Genomic DNA, 20,749 nt, shown 5'->3' with positions numbered 1-20,749 from the left:
GAAAATGCCATGAGCAGAGAAATAAAAAATGTAAACACAAGGGATAGAGAAAAAAAAGACTAGAAGAACAACCAGAGACCAGAAATCAAGCCTGCAATGCAACAGCGGGGCCGTGCCGGCACCATCTTCCCTCACAGCACCAGGATCCAGAGAGGAAAGGTAAACAAGGAGCTGAAGTGAGCAGCTGCGGATCATTTGGGTATAATTCAGCATTTCTTTCAGTACAAAGACCGTCTAAAACTCCCAGTGGTCACACAGAATGTCTAAAACTCCCAGTGGTCAAGCTCATCACGCCTTCCAAGGATTCAGAACAGAGCTCAAAACCAGAAAAGAAATACGCCAGCCTCACGGCCAAGGGCGTGGCAACAGCGCCATATTGCCAGCAGTGACAACGAGTTCACCGTGCCCTTGACAGCTCCTGATCAACACGCACAATAACCATGAGTGAAATTGCGGCCCCTAAAGGAAAAATCCCTGTACTGCACACCCAGGGACTTTGATAATCTCCCTAGGTCTGAAATTTTGCAGTCCAACCCAGTGAAGGAGTAGCGGTGGCAGAGATACCACACCTTAGTCGCAGCTTCCCGTGGGAAAACACACAGCCCGGCACCCCTCATGGCCTTGATTAACTCTCTGGGTCTGAGACTGCGATACAACCCAGTAAAGGAGTAGTGGTGGCTGAGATTACCACAGACTCGAGATACAGAGCACCCTAAGTGAAGTCATAGTGATCCAGGGAAGGAACAAACTTCTGAAGTCATGGGAAAGAGGAACAACAATAGAGCAATGAATGCCCACAACCCCATATTATCAGAACCTGATAACAAAGAAATTCAGAGATCGCCAGAAGATCAAATCAGGAATATAACTGTAGAAATAATACAGGACCTTCGAAAAGAATTTAGAGAGAGTCTAAAAGACATAAAGGATGCAATCATTGAGGTAAAGGCCTCAATTCAAAGTATAAACAATCGACTAGACCACATGGAGAATAGAATCTCGCTCCTAGAAGAGGATCACTCCAAAAACGAACGCATAATTTATAACTTAGAAAAAAAATCAGACAGCAGGAATCTGACATTGAAGAAATATGGGCCCATTTTAAGAGAGCTAACCTAAGAATAATTGGAATAGAGGAGGGAAAAGAAGGTGAAACCAAAGGGATCAATAATATTTTCAAAGAAATAATAGCAGAAAATTTTCCAAACATAGAGCAAGGGATCAATACACAGGTCCAGGAAACTTATAGAACTCCCTTTAGACAGGATCAGAGAAGAGGATCCCCACGCCACATAATTGTCAAAATGACCAATGTGGAAGCCAAGCAGAGAATCTTAAAGGCAACAAAAACAAAGGGCCAAGTGACATTCAGAGGCAAACCAATTAGAATCACTCCAGACTTCCCAAACCAAGTCATGAGAGCCAGAAGGGCTTGGAGTAACATATTCCAAACTCTGAAAGAAAACAACTTCCAGCCAAAAATTTCCTACCCAGCACAACTATCTATCAAATTAGATGGGGAAATAAAAAGCTTCCATGACAAACAGAAACTGAAGGAATTTATGTCTTCAAAACCAGCGCTAGAGAAAATACTCAAAGAGATTAACTACAAAGAAGAAATAGGTAATACACACTAGAAGCAGAGAAACAAGATTTTCCATCCAGCAGACAACTAAGCAAAGAAGAATATATTCATGTGTTTATTGGTTAAAATCTTTGGAGATTCATTATTTATTTTAGTCTTTTACCTATTTCTAAATTGTATTGTTTGCTTTTATTGTTGCTAATTTTTAGGATTTCTATTTGGAATATTATTATATCTTCAGATATAGCATTTGGAAATATTTTACCCCATTCTATCAGTAACTTTTAACTCTGTTTACACTGTCTTTGGATGTACAATATTATTTTATTTTGTAGGAAGTTTGTTTGTTTATTCTGTTGTTGCCGTGCCTTTGAAATGATATCCAAGAAATCACTGCCAATTTCAATGTTGTGAAGTGTTATGACTCAGGTTTTCTTCTAAAAGTTTATAGTCTTAAGATTTACATCTCGGTCTTTTATCTATTTTGAGTTAATATTTGTATATGGTGTTAGGTAAGGGTACAACCTTATTCTTTTTCATGTAATTATTATTTTTCAACAATATTTAGTGAAAGGATCATTATTTCCTTCACCAAATGCTCTTGGAAACCTTGTCAAAAATAACTTGACCATATATGGAAGAATTTATTTCTAGGCTTTTTATTTTACTCCACTGGTTTATATGTCTGCCTTTATAGCAGTACTACACTGTTTCAATTAATGTAGCTTTATAAGGTTTGAAATCAGAAAATGTACATCTTCTAGCTTTGTTCTTTTTCGAGATTGTTTTGGGTATTTAGAGTTCATATTTCATGTTAGGATAGATTTTTTTTTCTGGAATAAAAATGTAGGATAGTTTCACCTTAAAAAAATATCCCCTGCTAAGAAAGAAAGCAAAAAGAAATACTGAAATGTTATCTCTAAGTGATCAAAAGTTTGATATCAGACAAATGAACCTGTTATGTGAGATTATCATTGTTAATTTTGGATAAATTGCTATAATATTAGATGTCAACCACTAAGCCAAGCATGGGAAGGAGGGAGGGGGAGGGAATGGTGTGGGGTAGGGGCTAACTGGGCGATGTGTGCACGTATGTCTACACAAGTTTCTTATCCCATTATGATGTATATGAATACAGTGCACAAAAAAAAAAAAAAACCCTAGAGAAGTCTGGGGTATTTTCCAGAAAGTTTTTTCCTTTGAATTTCCATAGATTCCTAACCTGAATCGCCGCTCCCCCCACAGTGCCAGTTAATTGTGTGGTGGCCTTTATTTTGGACTCTTAATTCTTCGATGTATGAGTTCCAACTAGGAAATAATGAGACGCGTTTCCTGTGCAGTCACTTGTAAGCCCCGTCTCGTTACATTTCATTTTAGCCTTTCCTGCAAGAGCTTGGATGAGCCATAAAGCGGGAAGCAGCCTCTGATCCGGGTCTGTGCCCGGAAGCGTGGCGCACAGTGCCGGGCAGGAGGACCGCGAGTGTGCAGATTAGTGCCAGGACGTCGGCACTGCCCCCGAAGGATCTCTATCCCACCTGCTCATTGGATCTTTAGAACTTGGCAAATCATTGAGGACGCCTCTTTTCAGGAGGAGAACATGGGGTAAAAAAGAAATAGCCAAGGACTTCTGTCCTCGAGTTCCTCCTCCTCCTCGCTGGCGAACTGGGGACGCTTTGCTACACACTGTTAACGTGTCTGTGTCTTCAGACTGAACTAAAGAGGCAGGTGGTCCCCCAGCAATGCCTGCTCTGGCTGACTCCCTCTATAATATATAATAAATATATAATAAATGTCTGGGTGAACACAGTGTTTGTTTGTTTATGTAACTGGGGGATTGAATCCAGGGGCAATTTACCTTCAAGCTACACCCTCAGCCCTATTTTTTATTCTTAATTTTGAAACAGGGTCTCACTAAGTTTTGGAGGACCTCACTCATTAGCAAATGCTGGCTGTGAACCTGTGGTCCTCCTACCTTAGCTTCCCAACTACTGGGATTACAAGTAGGTACCGCCACGTCTGGTGATTTTCTTTCATCTGAAAAGTCAACGAAGCTCAGCAGGTGCTCAGAGAACACACAGGGAGTCCAGGCGAGAGCAACTCAGTGCTTCAGCAACTTAGTGAGGCCTGTTTTAAAATAAAGTAGGACTGAGGGTGTAGTGCAGAGGTAGAACACCCCGGGTTCAGTCCTCAGCAACGCACATGCGCACGCGCGCACACCCCTCAGTGACAGTGCTTACCTAGCACGAAGGATGCTCTGGAGTCAATCCCTGTCACCATGAAATGAAACTGAAATGAAATGGAATGGAATCACTCATGGTACGGAACACATGGCAGGTATTCAATAAATAGTACTTTTCTTCATTCTTACCAGAAAGTCCTATAGAAGAGGAGAGAAGACATCAGGTACACTGTAAGCTTCGGTGATTTTTCCAATCAACCTGTCTTTGGTCCCACTTACTTGCAGAGCTCCAGGCAGAGAACGTAGGAGAACCGAAAGAAAAAGCTTTTCCTCTTCTATAGGTCGTCTCCCCAGATTTCCCACAGTGTATCTTGCTGTTGGACCTACATTTTAGAATGAAAATCTCTTTTATGGTAGTGTGAGACGCTTTGAGAAATCATGTGTCATTAACTGGTTACTTCAGAGGAATTCCTAGGATTACATTTTGAACTACTTTATAATTCAAATTTTTTTCTCAAAAGTGTTCTGTAGCTTATTGCTGAATCTCATCAGCAGTAATGTACTTGGGGCTTGGAAGGAAGAGGAAGAAAAACTGAGATGAGGGGATTCCTCAGGGGCTGCGAAAACTCCCTCATCTATTCTTCCCTGACAGGAGGGCTGTTCTGCAAGGTTTGTTTTACTTGGTATTGATCAGCATCCTGTCCTGAAAGGACGGGCGGAGACAGGACCAGGGCTGGGAAACAGCGGGGACTTTGAAAGTGCTGGGGATGGATTTTTGAGGAGCTGTGTGGTGGAGAGGTTGAAGGAGCCGGAGTACATGACTGCCTTTCTGTTCATATACTTCAGTTTCCTCCTCCTCCTCCTCCTCCTCCTCCTCCTCCTCCTCCTCCTCCTCCTTCTCCTCCTCCTTTTTCTCCTCTTCCTCCTCCTCCTCCTTCTCCTCCTCCTCCTCCTCCTCCTTCTCCTCCTTCTTTTTCTCCTCCTCCTCCTCCTCCTCCTCCTCCTTCTCCTCCTCCTCCTCCTTCTCCTCCTTCTTCTCCTCCTCCTCCTCCTCCTCCTCCTTCTCCTCCTCCTCCTCCTTCTCCTCCTTCTTCTTCTCCTCCTCCTTCTCCTCCTTCTCTTCCTCCTCCTCCTCCTTCTCCTCCTTTTTCTTCTCCTTCTCCTCCTCCTCCTCCTCCTCCTCCTCCTCCTCCTCCTCCTCCTCCTTCTTCTTCTTCTTCTTCTTCTTCTTCTTCTTCTTCTTCTTCTTTTGGTGGTACTGAGGTTTCTGGAAGCCCTTCTACCTCTGGGCTACACTCCCAGACCTATTTTATATTTTTTTATTTGGAAACAGGGTCTCTTACGCCAGCGCGGCCCTCCTGTCTCCACCTCCCAAGCGCGGGGATGACAAGCGTGCGCCACCACGCCCGGCCCTACCTCATTATTTTAAGTACTTGGTGTGCTCATTAAGGTATTCTATCTTAAGCCAAGTATGTTGGTGCACAACTATAATCCTAGCTACTGGGGAGGCTAAGACAGAAGGATCCCAAGTATGAGACGAACCTAGACTTTTTTTACTTTTCTTTTATTGTTTTTTTTGTGTGTGTGGTATTGGGGATTGAACCCAGGGGCATTCTATGTTTGAGCTACACCTCCATCCTTGTTTTATTTTTTATTTGTAAACAAAGTCTCACTAAGTTGTGGAGGGCCTAAGTAGCTGAGGCTGAGTGCGAACCTGCAATCCTCCTGTCTCAGCTTCCCAAGCACTGAAATTACAAACACGTGCCATCCTGGCTCAGCCTAGGCATCTTAGTGAGACACTGGTCAAAAAGTAAAATAGTGAGTAAAAGGGCTGAGGATGTAGCTCAGTGGTAGAGCGCTTGCCCAGCATGCAGAGGCCTTGAGTTCAATCCTTAGTACCCACACCAAAATAGGTATCATATTTTAATTATTATATTTAAGACTTAGTTCATATGATTTCAACTTCTTTTAAGAACTTCATTTGATTAATTTTTACTTATTTATATCAGAATTTGGGGGGGGACGGAAGTTCTTTGTTTCTGGTTTCTATAAGAAAAAAGCAAATGCTTTTGCAAGTCTGTGTGCGCGTGTGTACATGTGCGCATGTAGGCGTGTGTGTGTGTGTGTGTGTGTGTGTGTGTGTGTTACTGGGGATTGAACCCAAAGGTATTCTACCTTCGAGCAACACCCCCAGCTCGATTTTATTTCTTATTTGGAAACAGGGTTTCTCTAGATTGATGAGAGTCTCACTACTTGCTGAGGCTGTCCTCGAACCTGCAATCCTCCTGTCTCAGCCTCCCAAGTACAGGGATTACAGACGTGCGCCACCACGCCCAGCCTTGCAAGTGTTCTTGAAGACCATGTCAAGCCAGGCATGGAGGCTCATGCCTGTACTACCAATATTTGGGAGGCTGAGACAGGAGAAACACAGGTTCAAAGCCAGTCTCTACAACATAGTGAGACTCCGCAATCTATCAAGACTCTGTTTCAAAACCCAAAATCAAAACCAAAAAATAATAATTTAGGAGAGGGGCAGGGGATGTAGCTTGGAGGTAGAATGCCCTTGGGTTCAAGCCTAAGTACCACCAAAATAAATAAATAAATAAATAAAAGAGCCAAGTTAGTTGGATTGCATCTCTCTCCTACCGTTTAAAAAATAAATCAGAAAAAAATCCTATCAGCTAAGAAGTTGCTGTACGCTTCCTTCCCTTGCAAGTCAAATGCTTCCTGTTTAGTTTTTTTTTAATTTTTGTTTTCCTGAAATTTTGGAAAAAGAAATCATATACAACTTTGTTCATGTCAGTGATCTCTCTCTTCCTGGTTCTTTGTTGCTAATCCCAGTTCCATAACTCATTGATTTATTGTACTAGGGTTATAGACAGGCCAATAACTTTGTTTCTATTTGGTAACTTTCAGACTTAAGAGCTCTTATTTATCAGAATAGGAAACTAAGACTGAAAGAAAGTTTGCTGTAGCTGGGCGTGGTGGTGCACACCTGTGATCCCAGTACTTGGGAGGCTGAGACAGGAAGATCTTAGGTTCAAGGACAGCCTCAGCATCTTAGTGATATCCTGTTTCACATAAAAAGGACCAGGGCTGTAGCCCAGAGGTAGAATGGCCCTGCGTTCTTCATCCCCAGTATCACAAGTAAGAAGGGACGGAGGGAAAGAGGGAAGAATGGAGGGAAAAGGAAAAGAAAAGAAGAAAAGGCTTGCTGCGGTGCCTTGACTCTGTTGTTCTTTGTGACATGCTAGAACTTTCTGGAAGATACTGGTCTCACGTTTAGGAGACCAGCCACAGACTGAAGAATCAAGACACTGAACACAGACTAGTTAATTGTCAGAAGAAAGCTAAGAAACTGTCGCTAATGGTCATCTTGTTCTTTGCTTCTATTTGGCCACCACTGATTTTTAATATCAAGGAAATTAATATAATACTTTAGCATCAAGATTGTGAAATTTCCAACTATGCTTAATGCCCATTATTAGCATTATAATTAATAAAGGATTAAGTTGACTAGAGATTGTCAAAAGTGTTGTAAAACACTAACCACGATATCGCGGCTATGACATTAAGTTATTTTTGTGTTGCAAATCTCAACTCTAGTCATTTCTTCCATGTACACTCTTAATATGTTGTATTTTCATATTTTATTGTGCTGTATGTTTGGGAAAACCTTCTTTTGATTGTGGCCAGCCTTCCCAGGGCACAAGATGCTCTCGCACATCCCGACATTGAAAAAGTCCTATCACTGCAAAAACACTCTTCAGCGTGAGGGCGTGTCACGTCACGGCTCGGGTGCGTGGTCCTCGCTCTTCCCTTCAGACCCTGACACCTCACTTCTGCACAGAGCTCGCACATTTCACCAGGCTCCCACAGAACAGGGCCAGGCTTCTCTCTGATCTCCTGGTTAGAAAGCCAGTGTGGATAGGGTCGGCCTCTCAGATGGCTGGCTGGCCGGCTGATTTTTCGGCGCCCATCACATGGTGGGCAACACGAGTTGGCCTGTCTGCGGGTTTGGGGATTCGACGCTGATGGAAGGTGCATGGGGAGGAGACGCGCATCTGCCCGACGCTCACCATTGGCTTCTTATGACAGCATTCTCCCCGGAGACAGACTCTGCATGCTCATTCACCTCCTCCTCCTCCTCCTCCCCCTCCTTTCTTACCCCTTCATTACTGATTCACAGCCAGGAGCAGCGGCAGCGGGAGCAGCTTGCCACGAATCAGAGATTGCCATGAGCTCATCCTTTTCTCCTTGCAGCTCACAACTGCCCTGGCTTCCTGGCTGCTGCCGCCGCCGCCTGCTCACACACGGATACACACAGACAGGCACACACACACGCTCCGGCGCGCGCACACACATGCACACCCACATGCTCTGACAGGATGGACCCTTCTGAGCAGCTTGTCCGTTTTTACACGTGTATCTGAACTCTCCCGCATCGCTCTTAGCCATTTTCTTGCATCCGATTGCTTTGGCCATTTTTTAAAAATTGAGATCGGCATCTGATTTCCTTTTTCTTTTCCCATCTACTCGGGGGGCCTCTCGCACGGTGGATAATTTAGCCAAAATGTTTTGCTCGTGGAGACGCTAACTGACAGTTCCCACCCCAGACTGCTCTGTGTACCCTCCTCCGGGGAGACACAAGCCTGCTTCTTCTCCGACCGCAGTTCTTAAAATTGTGGCGAAGAGACCCAGCTCTCTCATTCTGGATACCTACTTCCTGCTCATGGAAGAAGGGGTGCCCTGCCCAGCCCCAGCTGCCAAGCTCGCCCCTCCTGTGAAAAAGTCCCAGGACATGCACGACGAGAGGGCCAAGCTGGTGAACGAGTATGCCTGCCGCGTGCTGGAACTTCTGGGGATGGGGCATCGGCTGTTTGTGCCCCGGCTGCTGGCGGTGAGACCGATTTTCATTGAACTTGGTTTGTAGACAGGCTGCTACCCTCTGTGCGGATTTCCCCCTGGATGAGGCTGCTCACCTTCTGTTTCCTTCTCCTTCTCCCCCGTTCTATCGGGAAGGAAGGGCTGAGCAGCCACTGCTGTGCGGCTCCTTTAGACCCTGGTCCACGCCACTCCTTAATTGGCTGGTGGGAATCATGGCTCTTTTCTCAGAGCCCAGGGTCACAGAAGTGACATCTCTCTCTAGCATTGGGGAGGAGGAGAAAGCCTTTCTGATTGACTAGGCTCAGCAGTAAAGCAATATACTAGTGTTAGATGTAGGCGTTCTGTTATTGATGTCTCCAAGGGGTTAAATTTCACAGCAGACATAGTGACTTATTTAGAAATCTGTGCCTGGCTTCCTAACCTGCCCTTTTGCTTGGGGGTGGGGGAGGATTTTACTACCTAAAAATCCTTGGGTAGGAAATGGTAGGTTTCTCTCCTGGAACGATGGAACTGTGTACCTGTAAAACTGCCCCAAGCTGCTGGGATTGTGCTGTTACATGTGGCAAGTCAGCTTGGCTTGTTATTTGATTTCCTGAACAAGAGAAAAATTTCTCCTTCCTCATTTCCCACCAAGGGTTAAAATTAAATACCCACAATCACTGTTGCAGAGTTTCTCCTCAGTGGTTTGGGGAACGATAGCTAGGAACTGTTCTGTAAGATAATTGGTCTGCAGTGGTCCTATACCGTTATTTGGTAATTAGACAAGAATAATTTAGCTTTGTCTGTGTTATGGAATGGAGTTCCAGACCATTCGAGACCCTTCCCTCGCCTCAGTTCTCTCAGAATACAGGCTTTTCTGTATAATATGCACTTGCCTGGATTTAACTCTTTCTCTCACAGATCTCTCTCCATTCCAGGTCACTCTGTTCACACTTATTGTGCACGAATACAGTCCCTCTGTATAAGCCATAACGAGCATGTGTGGTGGCCATGTATAGAAGGAATCTCCCACTCTGAAGAAAGTCTGTTTATCACTGTGAGAGGAACTTACATACCACAGCACCATGCAATAATGGAGGTTGTCTCTGAGAAATACAGACATACAGTTTATTTTCCATTTCAAAAAGAAATGAAAATGGTCAGTACACATGTTTTAAAGTCTAAGCGAGATCATTGCTTCCCTGAACCACATTGCTTCATTAATAAAGGAGAAAACTGAAGACTCATGATTCTATTAGAAAGGAGTTGTTGCTTTTAAGTGGAGTAAGAAGCATTCTCTGTCAGCACTAAGAAGTGTTAACACGTGCCTCAACAAATTCTCTGCATCTCAGAAAGCAGGCTTAGTGGAATGCATTTGCACATCTTAAAGACTCCTTAACTTTGTGACCCAAGGGCGTCTACTCTCTCGGGCTTTTACATTTTCAGGATTTTGAAGGAAAAAGGAAACTGATAACTAAGACTATTTCTTATGCTCAAATTTCCATCAGGGGTGAATTTAAACTATCTCTAGAAGCCAGCCTCGGCTACTTGGGGAGGCTCTCAGCAACCTAGCGAGACCCTGTAGTATGACACAGGTCTAGGAGAGCAGCCCAGAGGTAGAAGGCCCTGGACTCCACCCACTAGTTCAGACATTTAGTAGGCAGCGGCGTCCGTGCCATTGGGGTCACAGATGCCGAGGTCTCGGGTAGCGCACGCATGTCTGTTGCAGTTACACGGTCTCCTGGCTGCCATTGGAGATCTGACTTAGTGCATCCCTCCAGTTGGTTGGACTCTTCACATCCAGAGCCTACGTAAAAGTACCACACGCATGACACGTGAAAAGAATACACGGAGTTGTCTATGTTGCCCTTTGGAAGCCTCGGGCCTCCTTACACAGTTACACTTGCAGGATCATTGGTAGAACCAAGGTACTCTACTCCACATTTGGGGAAATCACATGTCCTTTAATGAGCGGTACGGCTGAGAGTTGGGATCTGCTGACCAGCGAATAACTGCTCAAAGTTTAGCATGCACACAGGAGAAGTGCAGCTGCTCAGCCTTGTGTTGTTGGGCTAGCTCGTGACGTGAGAGTGCTGGCTGATCTGCACGGGGCAGTCTGTAGGCATCGCACCACACGTGGTTGCTCCACCCTTCATTTCCAGGGCAGAGGACGAGTGCTGAAATCTAAGGCACGTTTTCAACTCGAATGCCTGTGTGTTAAACAGATACAGATATTTGACCTTAAAATAGCCCAGGAATTTTGTTCATTATATATATAGACGAGTTAAGCCAGGCGTGGTGGTGCACACTTGAAATCCCTGCACTTGGGAGGCGGAGACAGGAGGATCGCGCAGGTTCGAAGCCAGCCGTGCTTAAGAGACCCTGTTTCTAAATTTAAAAAATATAAAATAGGTCTGGGAGTATAGCCCAGAGGTAGAAGGGTTTTCAGGAACCCCAGTACCACCCCCCCAAAAAAAAAATATATATATATATGCACACACACACACACAAGTTAATTAAAAAACAATCAAGTAAATGACAGTTTATCAAGACTATGTTGTGATTTGGACTCTGAGCTTTGGTCATTGTTCTCTGGAGCACAGAAGGACCATCAAAGTCCTAGAGCACTAGGTTTGTCTAACTCTTACTTGAAAAGAATAGATCATGTGGGGTTTTTGCCCTTGAGAGGTACAACCAGTAAAGAACAATTTTCCTTTAGTAAATCAGGTACATGTAGTTTGTTTTACATACCACCACTAGGCACCAGCTCCCTGTACTGACTCACTAAACACATTTCTTTTTTTTTTTTTTTTTTTTTTTTTGGGTGGTACTGGGGGTGGAACCCAGAGGCTTTCTACCTCCGGGCTATACTCCCAGACCTATTTTATATTTTATTTGGAAACAGGGTCTCACTAAGTTGCTGAGAGCCTCACTAAGTAGCTGAGGCTGGCTTCGAACCTGTGTGATCCTCCTGTCTCAGCCTCCCAAGCGCTGGGATTACAAACTTGCGCCACCACGCCCAGCTAAACACATTTCTTAGTGGAATAAAAACACCAAAGAAGGAGATACAAACATCCTCCATATCAGCCATGCAGACTTTGCTTCCAACTGATTCTCAGGCCTTCAAATATATATAATTTTAAGCCGGGCGTGGTGGCGCACGCTTGTAATCCCCACGCTTGGGAAGCTGAGACAGGAGGATCACACGGGTTCAAAGCCAGCCTCAGCTACTTAGTGAGGCTCTCAGCAACTTAGTGAGACCTTGTTTCCAAATAAAGTATAAAAAAAACAAATATATATAATTTTTAATATAATACATAAAAATATATTTTTGTTAAACAGAAGTCCTGATTGTATGCCAAAACTGAAGGGAGAAAAAACTATTGGGAGGTAGATATAGTGAAGGTGTGACATAGAACCATACTTAGATTTTCTCTCTTTCTTTCTTCCTTCCTTTCTTTCTTTTTTCCTTTCTTTCTTTTTTTTTTTTTTTTTTTTTTTTGCGGTACTGGGGATAGAACCCAGGGGCATTCTACCTCCGAGCTATACCCCTGGTCCTGTGTTTTAGTCTTTATATTTTTTGAAACAGGGTCTCACTGAGTTGTGAAGGGCCTCACTAAGTAGCTGAGGCTGTCCGCGAACCCCACTCCTCTGGTCTCCACCTCCCAAATGATGGGATTACAAGTGTGTACCACCACACCCGGCCTCTTAGATTATTTTTTTTCTCAAATAATTTTTAAAAAATCAGGGCCTCTTATTAGAGGCCTTGAAGGAAGGATTTATCAAGCAAGAGAAGTGAAGTTTGGACTAGAAGCATCTGGAGCTGATACCCAGAGGTTAGAACTATTCCCACTCTTCTGCTTCTTAAAAAAAATAGCTACTTTACAATGTGATCCTCTTGCACTGAATTTTTCAGTGAGAGAAACACTTTCAAAATGGTATCCAGAATGACACAGGGCCGGAGTGTTAAGTGTGTGAAATTTGGAGAAAGACAAAAAGACTTTTACTCTGTTCATGTTCAAAATTTCTTTTTCCTCTGGAATTTTTCTCATTGCTACCATACAACACGAGAAGTTATTATCAGATAATAATATATTAAAATTCATGTTGGATAGTTTCAGTATTGATATTATACTCTGTGGACTATCCATGGTACATCCAAAGGACTCTCAACACAAGGAGGGTTAAAAAATACATATATTCATAGGCTGAACTGGGTGTGGTGGTGTGTGTCTGCAATCCCAGTATTTGGGAGGCTGAAACAGGAGGATCTCAGGTTCAAGGACAGCCTCAGCAGTAAGAAGACTCTCATCAACCTAGTGAGACCTTGTTTCAAAATAAAAATAAAATAATGCTGAGGGTGTAGCTCAGAGGTACAGTGCTCATGGGTCCAATCCCTAGTACCACAATAAAATAAAAATTTTAAAAAGGCATCTATACATAGGCAGATGCTGTAGCTGCCTCTTTAGTGGCCATTGTAAGGTTTCCTCTTGATAAAATGTCTTAGGCTGTCAAATTGCATCTTCATTTTAATTTGTCGACTTTCTTAAAACAGTACTTTTAAGGAGAGGTGAAGGAACAGAAGAGAGTACACCTCTCCTTTTTACTTCTTACCTTAACAGCCGTAAGCAAGCCTCATAAACGAGAGATGGCAACTTTTAGAAGAAATTGAAGACCCCAATACAGAGGTGGTTCCGTATAGTTTGTTTTTTCTTTGTGGTACTGGGGATTGAACTCAGGGGCTTTCTACTTCTGAGCAACACTCCCAGACATTTTTTATTTTTTGTTTTGAAATAGGGTCTTGCTAGGGTCACTGAGTCTTGCTACGTTTTTGACGCTGTCCCTGCACCTATGGTCCTCCTGTCTCAGCTTCCCAAGTACTGAGTTCACGGGTTTGCACCCCCACACCCCACTCATGTATGCTTCTGATGCCCCTCAAAATCTAAAACTAAATTTTATATTAAAATAAGCCCTAAATCGACTTCCTAATTTGCCTTATATAAATGTTGGTGTTCTAACGCTGCGTACGCTTGAAGTGGCGCCCTTGGGAATTTGGGGAGCACATTTATGTGGATGTCTAGTGTGTCCCTGGCAATTTGCTTAATTCATTTTACAGAGGGAAGTACACGGGCGCTTGTGCTAATAGCCTTTCCCACTGGATATTTCTTTCTACCTACTTGAAAGGAAACAGAAGGCGGAGGCTGTAATTCAGGGGAAGAGCTCTTGCCTAGCATGCTTGAGGCCCTGGGTAGGATCCCGAGCAGAAAAGGAAGAGAGAGAGGGAGGAAAGGGGAATAAGAAAAGAAATAGAAGGGCAGCTTGCTGGGGTCAGGAGGTCAAGGGTGGAGCGTTTGCCTCACATGCTCTAGGCCCTGCGTTCAGTCCCCTGGGCGGCAACACAAATAAACAGAGTGGGACTTGTTTAAAATGTCTCTAATTATGCAGGTAATCTTTTATATGATTCTATTCAAATAAAGGAATAAATCTCGTCACCTCTGAGGACGCCGTTGGTAAGGATGTTTGAGACCATGTGAAAGGACTTGTCTTCTGATGCGCCTCAAAAATCACACTGGGGGCCGGGCGTGGTGGGCACGCTTGTAATTTCCGCGCTTGGGAGGCGGAGACAGGAGGATCGCGCAGGTTCAAAGCCAGCCGCGCGCGCTGGCTTAGGAGACCCTGTTTCCAAATAAAAATGTAAAAATAGGTCTGGGAGTGTAACCCGGAGGTAGAAGGGCTTCCAGGAACCTCAGTACCACAAAAAAAAAAAAAAAAAAAAAATCACACTGGGAAGACAATGGGGGGGGGGTGAGTGTTGGTAGAGCCATTTGTTTCCCAAGGTTATCCTCTATTAGTTTTTATTTAGAAGGTGGAGGTACACCCCAGTAATCCTAGCACCTGAGGAGGCTGAGGCAGGAGGATCTCAAGTTGGAGGCCAGTGTCGGCAGCTTAGTGAGACCTTGCCTCAAAATAAAATTAAAAGGACTGGAGATGTGGCTCAGTGATTGAGCACCCCGAGTTCAGTCCCCAGTAACATACACGTATATGAGCATGTATGTGTGCACGTGTGCCCGCGCACACACACGCACATACTTCTCTGTAAGCAAGAAAACATGTCTGATTATTCAAATACCCTTAATTCTTATCTATTTTATCTTTTGGCTAACATTACTTAACAAATAATGTCAAGAAAGTTCTTGCATTTTCGTGTGTGTGTGTGTGTGTGTGTGTGTGTGTGTGTGTGTGTGTGTTACTGAGGATTGAACCCAGGGACATTCTAGCCCTGAGCTACACCACCAGCCTTTTTTATTTTTGTTTGGAAATCGAGTCTTACTAGGTTGCGGAGAGTCTTGTTATGTTGCTGAAGCTGTCCTTGAACCTGCCACCTTCCTGTCTCAGCCTCCTAGGCACCGGGATTACAGGTGTGTGCCACCACGCCCAACTACATTTTCACTATTATGTTCTTCCTTGCTGTTATTCCAAAGGCATTATAGAAAAACTCTTAAGAACTTCCCAGTTGAAGGACAGCCTTTCCCGTTTAAATCCGGTACAGATGTCAAGATAATCCAGAAGCCAGCAGCACAACCTCCTTGGGGTACTGGACTTGACTCTTGAAGTGTTACCTGCTTTGAGGGGTCCGTTTTTAAAGCTTGGATGTTATCACCTCAAATCACGTGTTAAACCTCCCTTCACTGTCAGAGGATTAGTATTCATACAATTAAAAACCTAATTATAACCATTACACTATCATCTCCACAGCCAGCTCATTAATAACTATTATTTATGAGTACTGGTAGCCCTGGTTGAAACCATGTTTTATTTTCACAGAAAACACTGGTATGGGCTGGGTGTGCTGGCCCATGCTTGTAATCCCAGTACTTGGGAGGCTGAGACAGGAGAATCCCTGGCTCAAGGCCAGCCTAAGCAACTTAATGCCCTGGGCTCAAGCCCCACTACCAAAAATTTTAAAAAATTAAAAAGGAAACATTGCTATGTATATTTCAGGCTAATGCTATTACATACACGTTTGTGAAGTATCTATTTTGGTTTATTTGGGGTTTTTTTGTTTGTGTTTTTTGTTTTTGCTTTTTTTTTGTGATTCTGGAGATTGAACCAGGGACATTTTGCCTTTAAGCTATACTTTAACTCTATTTTGTTTTTTAATTTCGAGACCTGAGAGTCTCTCTACATTGCTGAAGTGGCCTTGAACTTTTGATCCTCCTGTCTCAGCCTCCTAAGTATTGGGATTACAGGCATGTGCCATCGTGCCTGGCTGGGATCATATTATTTTGCAAAATACATATACTTTATCTGGAGTCTGAGCAACCTCGCTATTTAAAAAAACAAAAATAAGCCGGGCTTGGTGACACACACTTGGAATCCCAGCATTTGGGAGGCTGAGACAGGAGGATCATGGTTTGACACCATCCTCAGCTACTTAGTGAGGCCCTTTGCAATTCAATGAGACCCTGTTTCAAAATAAAGAATAAAAATAGGGCTGGGGGTGCGCTCAGAGGTAGAATGCCCTTGGGTTCCATTACCATTACCACAAAAATAAATAAATAAATAAATAAATAATAAATAAATAAATGGCTGGGATTATAGGTTAAGGGTAAAATTCCTCCAGATTCAATTCCTAGAACCCCAAACCAAAACAACTACCAATAATAATAATAATAATAATAATAATAATAATAATAATATGATAAAAGATGTGGTGGTGTACACCTATAATCTCAGTACTTGCAAGTCTGAGACAGTAGGATCACAGGTTTAAGTTCAGTCTCAGCAGGTATTAAGACTCTTATCAATCTATCAAGACAATATTACAAAATATAAATAAAATAGGGCTGGGGATATAGAGATAGAATTCCTCTGGGTTCAATCTCTGGTATCACCACAACAAATAATAATAATACCAATATGACCCAAATTTTGTTAAATATGTGTAAGATGTATATATAAGGTTGGGCGGCAAATAGGCCAGTAATATAGCAGAACATTAATTGAGTTTAACTCTGGGTGGCGAGACCTCATTTACATTAAACTTTCAAAAATATATTTATTTTGGAGGGGAGACTGTGTATTATATACAGTTAGGAAAAAATGTATAAACCTTCCATGTAGACATATATACACACATATGAATTATGATTTATAAAGAAAAAAACCTAGAAACTGGAAGTGTAACTCAGTGGTAGAACAGTTGCTTAGCATGAACAAAGCCCTGAGTTCAATCCCTAGGACGAAAGAAAGCACGCTCCAATAAGTCCTTAGTTCGGCACCCAAATCTCTACAGAGCAGGGAGGGTCTGTCCTTCAATTGTAGACGGAAAAACCTCTTAGATACAGTTGTCAGGAAATGGAGAGTGATCCCTGTAAGCTTATAACCCGCTTAGGGCATTACGAAGGCATCCGAGGTGATGCTTAATGAGTGTGCGTCTCCTAGAGACGGGGACTAGGAGGACGGAGCCCCCAGGATCAGAGCGGGACGGCGGGTTGTCTTCCAGAGGCTGGCAGGCGTGGGTTTTTGTTTCTTGCTCACTGGCACACATGTTTCACTCTGGAGTGAAATAATCTGTGTCTCAGACCATGGGAAGAGTCTTAGACAGCTTACACGCCTTCTTTCAAGTGCCAGTGTTAACTGGGTACTGTTGTTGACCATTAAAATATTGGTGTCTGCGCACATTTTATTTACCAAGCTATCATGGCTTGTATTTGTCTTGGAGTTCACAGAAGGCACTCATATACTTTCAGTTACTTCATTCCCAAATACTCAAGACTGAGCATACTCCCACTTCAAAAATGGGCAAACTTACGTAACTCCACGAGTTAGTGAGAGTTGGGATTAGAATGAATTCATTCCAGCTTTGTAGGCTTGTGTCACTACCTTTATGCGCCAGGCACCTTGCAGAGGCAGAGGTCAGAGAACTGAGTGAGGTGCAATCCCCACACCCCGTATACCTGGGCCTCCCTGCCCCGTGATTGACCTCTCTTCTGAGCTTAACTGAGACGGGCAGGCCATGTGGTCCAGAGCATCGCCCACAGCGGCGGAGTCTGGGGAAGGACAGCCACAGACACTCTGGCTTCTGCCATGGTGGGCTCAGCACCATCCTTGGGGCAGCCCTCAGCAGCACTCCCCGAAGTTATGACCACGTCCGCAAGCTGCCTCTCTGCCTACGTGGCCATCTGTGCCCAGCTAGAGGGCCACTGTGGGAGGATCAAGTTGGTCATGCCCCATCCCTGCCTTTCTGCTTTCGTAGGAGCTCAAAGGCTGAACTTGAGATTAGGCCTTAAGCAGTATTAGGAAATTAGGTAACTAAGCTTTGCCTGTAGGCAAGAGTTGCTCCCTAATGCACACACCATTTGGGGGCATCAGTTTCCAGGTAACTAGAGATGATTTGTACCGAAAACAGAATCTCCGCCGGGCGCGTTGGCCCACGCTTGTAATCCCAGCATGTGGGAGGCAGAGATGGGAGGATCTGGACGGGAGGGTGGCAGTTCGTGGACGGCCTCCGCTACTTAGCAAGTCCCTTTGTAACTCAGTGAGACCCTGTTTCAAAAAATACAAAGCCAAAAAAAAAATAAGACTAGGGGTATAGGTTGTAGATAAAATGCCCCTGGTTTCCATCCACAGTACCGCAAAAACAAACAAAACAGACTTTCCCTCAGATGCCTTTGAGAAGTCCTAGTCAAGTTTATAAGGAAATTCCTATAAACTTGAGGCGAATCCTGTTTTCCTATAAGCTCGATGAACAGTCCATCTTCAGTTCCCCAGGCCATTATTAGAGAGTTGATCATCAGAACTGGTGTTGCATTCAAAAAAGGAAGCCCAGAGGTGTCCAGTTTAACTGGAAGCTGGATGCTTTCTCGGGGACCCAGCAGTCGATATTTCAGGTAGAGAAGCCTTTTGGACGCGGCTTCAGTAGCTGCCTTTTCCAGCTAAGTTCAAGCAAGCTGGTCGCATGCTAAGGATTCTCTTCAGTACTTCCTGTAATCACATTAGAGCATTGATGAAGGAGCACATAAGTCAGAGATGTGCTGAGGCTTTTTATTCTTGCTTCTCATTGCCCCTCTTAGCCTAGCTCTATTTTCTAGCTATAAGTTTGCTAACCTGGCCAAGCGTGGTGGCGCACGCTTGTAATCCCAGCATTCGGGAGAGGGAGACTAGAGGAGCTTCACGGACAGCCTCAGCTTCTTACTGAGGTCCTTTGCAAATCAGTGAGACCCTGTTTCAAAAAGATAAGAAAGGAATAAAAAATAGGGCTGGTGGTGTAGCTCGGAGGTAGAATGCCCCTGGGTTCCATCCCCAGTACCACTAAATAAATTAATTAAATAAACAAATAAATAAATAATAAAAACAATTTGCTGACCTGAGGGTGGGCCAACCTAGACCCTTGTGAAGTTGCCTGGCGTGTCGGCTGATAGTCTTTTCCTTTACATGTTTCTTTTATGGGGCAGAGGAGAGGGAAGAAAAATTATATTGATAGAGACCAATGGATCAAAAGATAGATCAGCGGAGCTGGGCGTGGTGGCGCACACTTGTAATCCCAGCATTTGGGAGGCTGAGACCGGAGGATCGCGGTTCGCGGACAGCCTCAGCTACTTAGTGAAGCCCTCTGCAACTCAGTGAGACCCAGTTTCAAAATAAAGAATAAAAAATAGGGTAGGGGCACAGCTCGGAGGTTGAATGCCCCTGGGTTCCAGCCCCAGACCCACAAAAAAAAAAAAAAAAAGCTAAATCAGAGAGGTGGGCTGACAGATACAGAAGGAGACGCGCCCGTCGCTGTCATTCGCACATCGTTCTGTTACATATTTTAATCGAGTGCCTCCCAGACCTTGGACATTGTTCGCGTTGCTGTGCACTCAGCAGTGAACAAGACAGGCAGCAGGTGAGAAGGGAAGAAAGAGGACGGGACGAAAGGGAGGAGGTATAAAACTGCAAAATGACTTGGTAGGGATGCGAGGAGAGGGGGAGGAGTCGAGGGCTCAGAGAAGGCCTCAGTCATATCTTTCATTTGAGCCAAAATTTTGGATCACAAAAGTTGCCGTCTTTCTGATGCTGGGAGAACATTCCAGGCAGATGAAGCAGCAGGAGCAGCAGCGAATGGACTCGGTGTGTATACAGGGGGGAGTATGTATCTGTTGGGAAGAAGGCCTGAGACCACAGCCTGAGGACAAGGAGGAGGGCAGGCTCGGGGGCAACCTCGGGCTTGAAAGGCCCTGAGGCACACCGGGTTGTGGTGGCGCACACCGGTGAGCCCAGGGTTGGGAGGCTGAGACAGGAGGATCACAGGTTCAAGGCCAGCCTCACAACTTAGTGAGACCAGCCTCAGCAATTTAGGGAGACCCTGTCTCAAAGTGAAAATTAAGTGTAGGGGTGTAGCTCAGAGGGAGAATGCCCTTGGACTCAATCCCCAGTAAAACACACACACACACACACACACACACACACACACACACACACACACTCACACTCAGCTCTGAGGGCCCTGAGAAGGCTTTTAGATTTTATTCTGAGCACAATGGGAACCTTTGGAGGACTTAACACAGAAAGAACAGAAAATTGAGGGGATCAAGAGCAGAAACGAGCAGGGCCGGGAGGTACATGCCTGTCATCCCAGTACTCGGGAGAATGAGACAGGAGGATCACGGGTTCAAAGCCAGCCTCAGCAACTTAGTGAGACCCTGTTTCCATGTGGAAAATAAAATAGTTCTGGGGTGTAACTCAGAGAAAGAATGCCCCTGGGTTCAATCTCCAGCAACAGAAAAAGAGAGGCGGGACAGGGAGGGCAGTTAGGCGGCCAGGGAAGCAGCTTCCGTGGAGAGGGGGCGCAGCCTGGACCTGGGGTGATGCCAAGACACAGGCCCTGTTGAGAACAGAGACTACACGCTGTGTATTTTTTCCCAACGCATTAATCAGGGTGAATCCGCTCTCATTTGAATTTAAATCAGGTTAACACTTTGAACTATCATGTAGTTTTAGGATTTCTGGGGATCATTTTGTTTTAATTACTGAAGCTTTTAATAATTAAGTACTGATTCAGAATCAGCTTATTTCTTTTTAGCTCACTTCTGTCTATGGACTCTACCAAAATCTATAATATGTATTGAGGTGTTTGC

The 20,749-nt window shown here is 44.2% G+C and overlaps 1 protein-coding gene across 4 annotated transcripts in view; it reads left to right on the top strand.

Annotated features, from left to right (window-relative positions):
- The window catches only part of RABGAP1L (RAB GTPase activating protein 1 like), a gene marked incomplete at both ends in the record, with an annotated part of 518,644 nt that overhangs the window by 379,101 nt on the left and 118,794 nt on the right, over nt 1-20,749 (top strand). For 2 of the 4 annotated variants that reach the window (XM_080699629.1, XM_080699627.1), the window contains one exon: nt 8,497-8,664. The exons of the other annotated variants lie outside the window; for them this stretch is intronic. In XM_080699629.1, coding sequence (XP_080555755.1) covers nt 8,497-8,664 — 168 coding nt within the window. Of the gene's footprint in view, nt 1-8,496; nt 8,665-20,749 lie in introns of those variants that run through there. 4 annotated transcript variants of the gene reach the window in all.

The sequence above is a fragment of the Muscardinus avellanarius genome, assembly GCF_963383645.1.
Source record: "Muscardinus avellanarius genome assembly, chromosome: 7".
Taxonomy (NCBI): domain Eukaryota; kingdom Metazoa; phylum Chordata; class Mammalia; order Rodentia; family Gliridae; genus Muscardinus; species Muscardinus avellanarius.
This window is presented reverse-complemented; position numbering and strand designations above follow the sequence as displayed.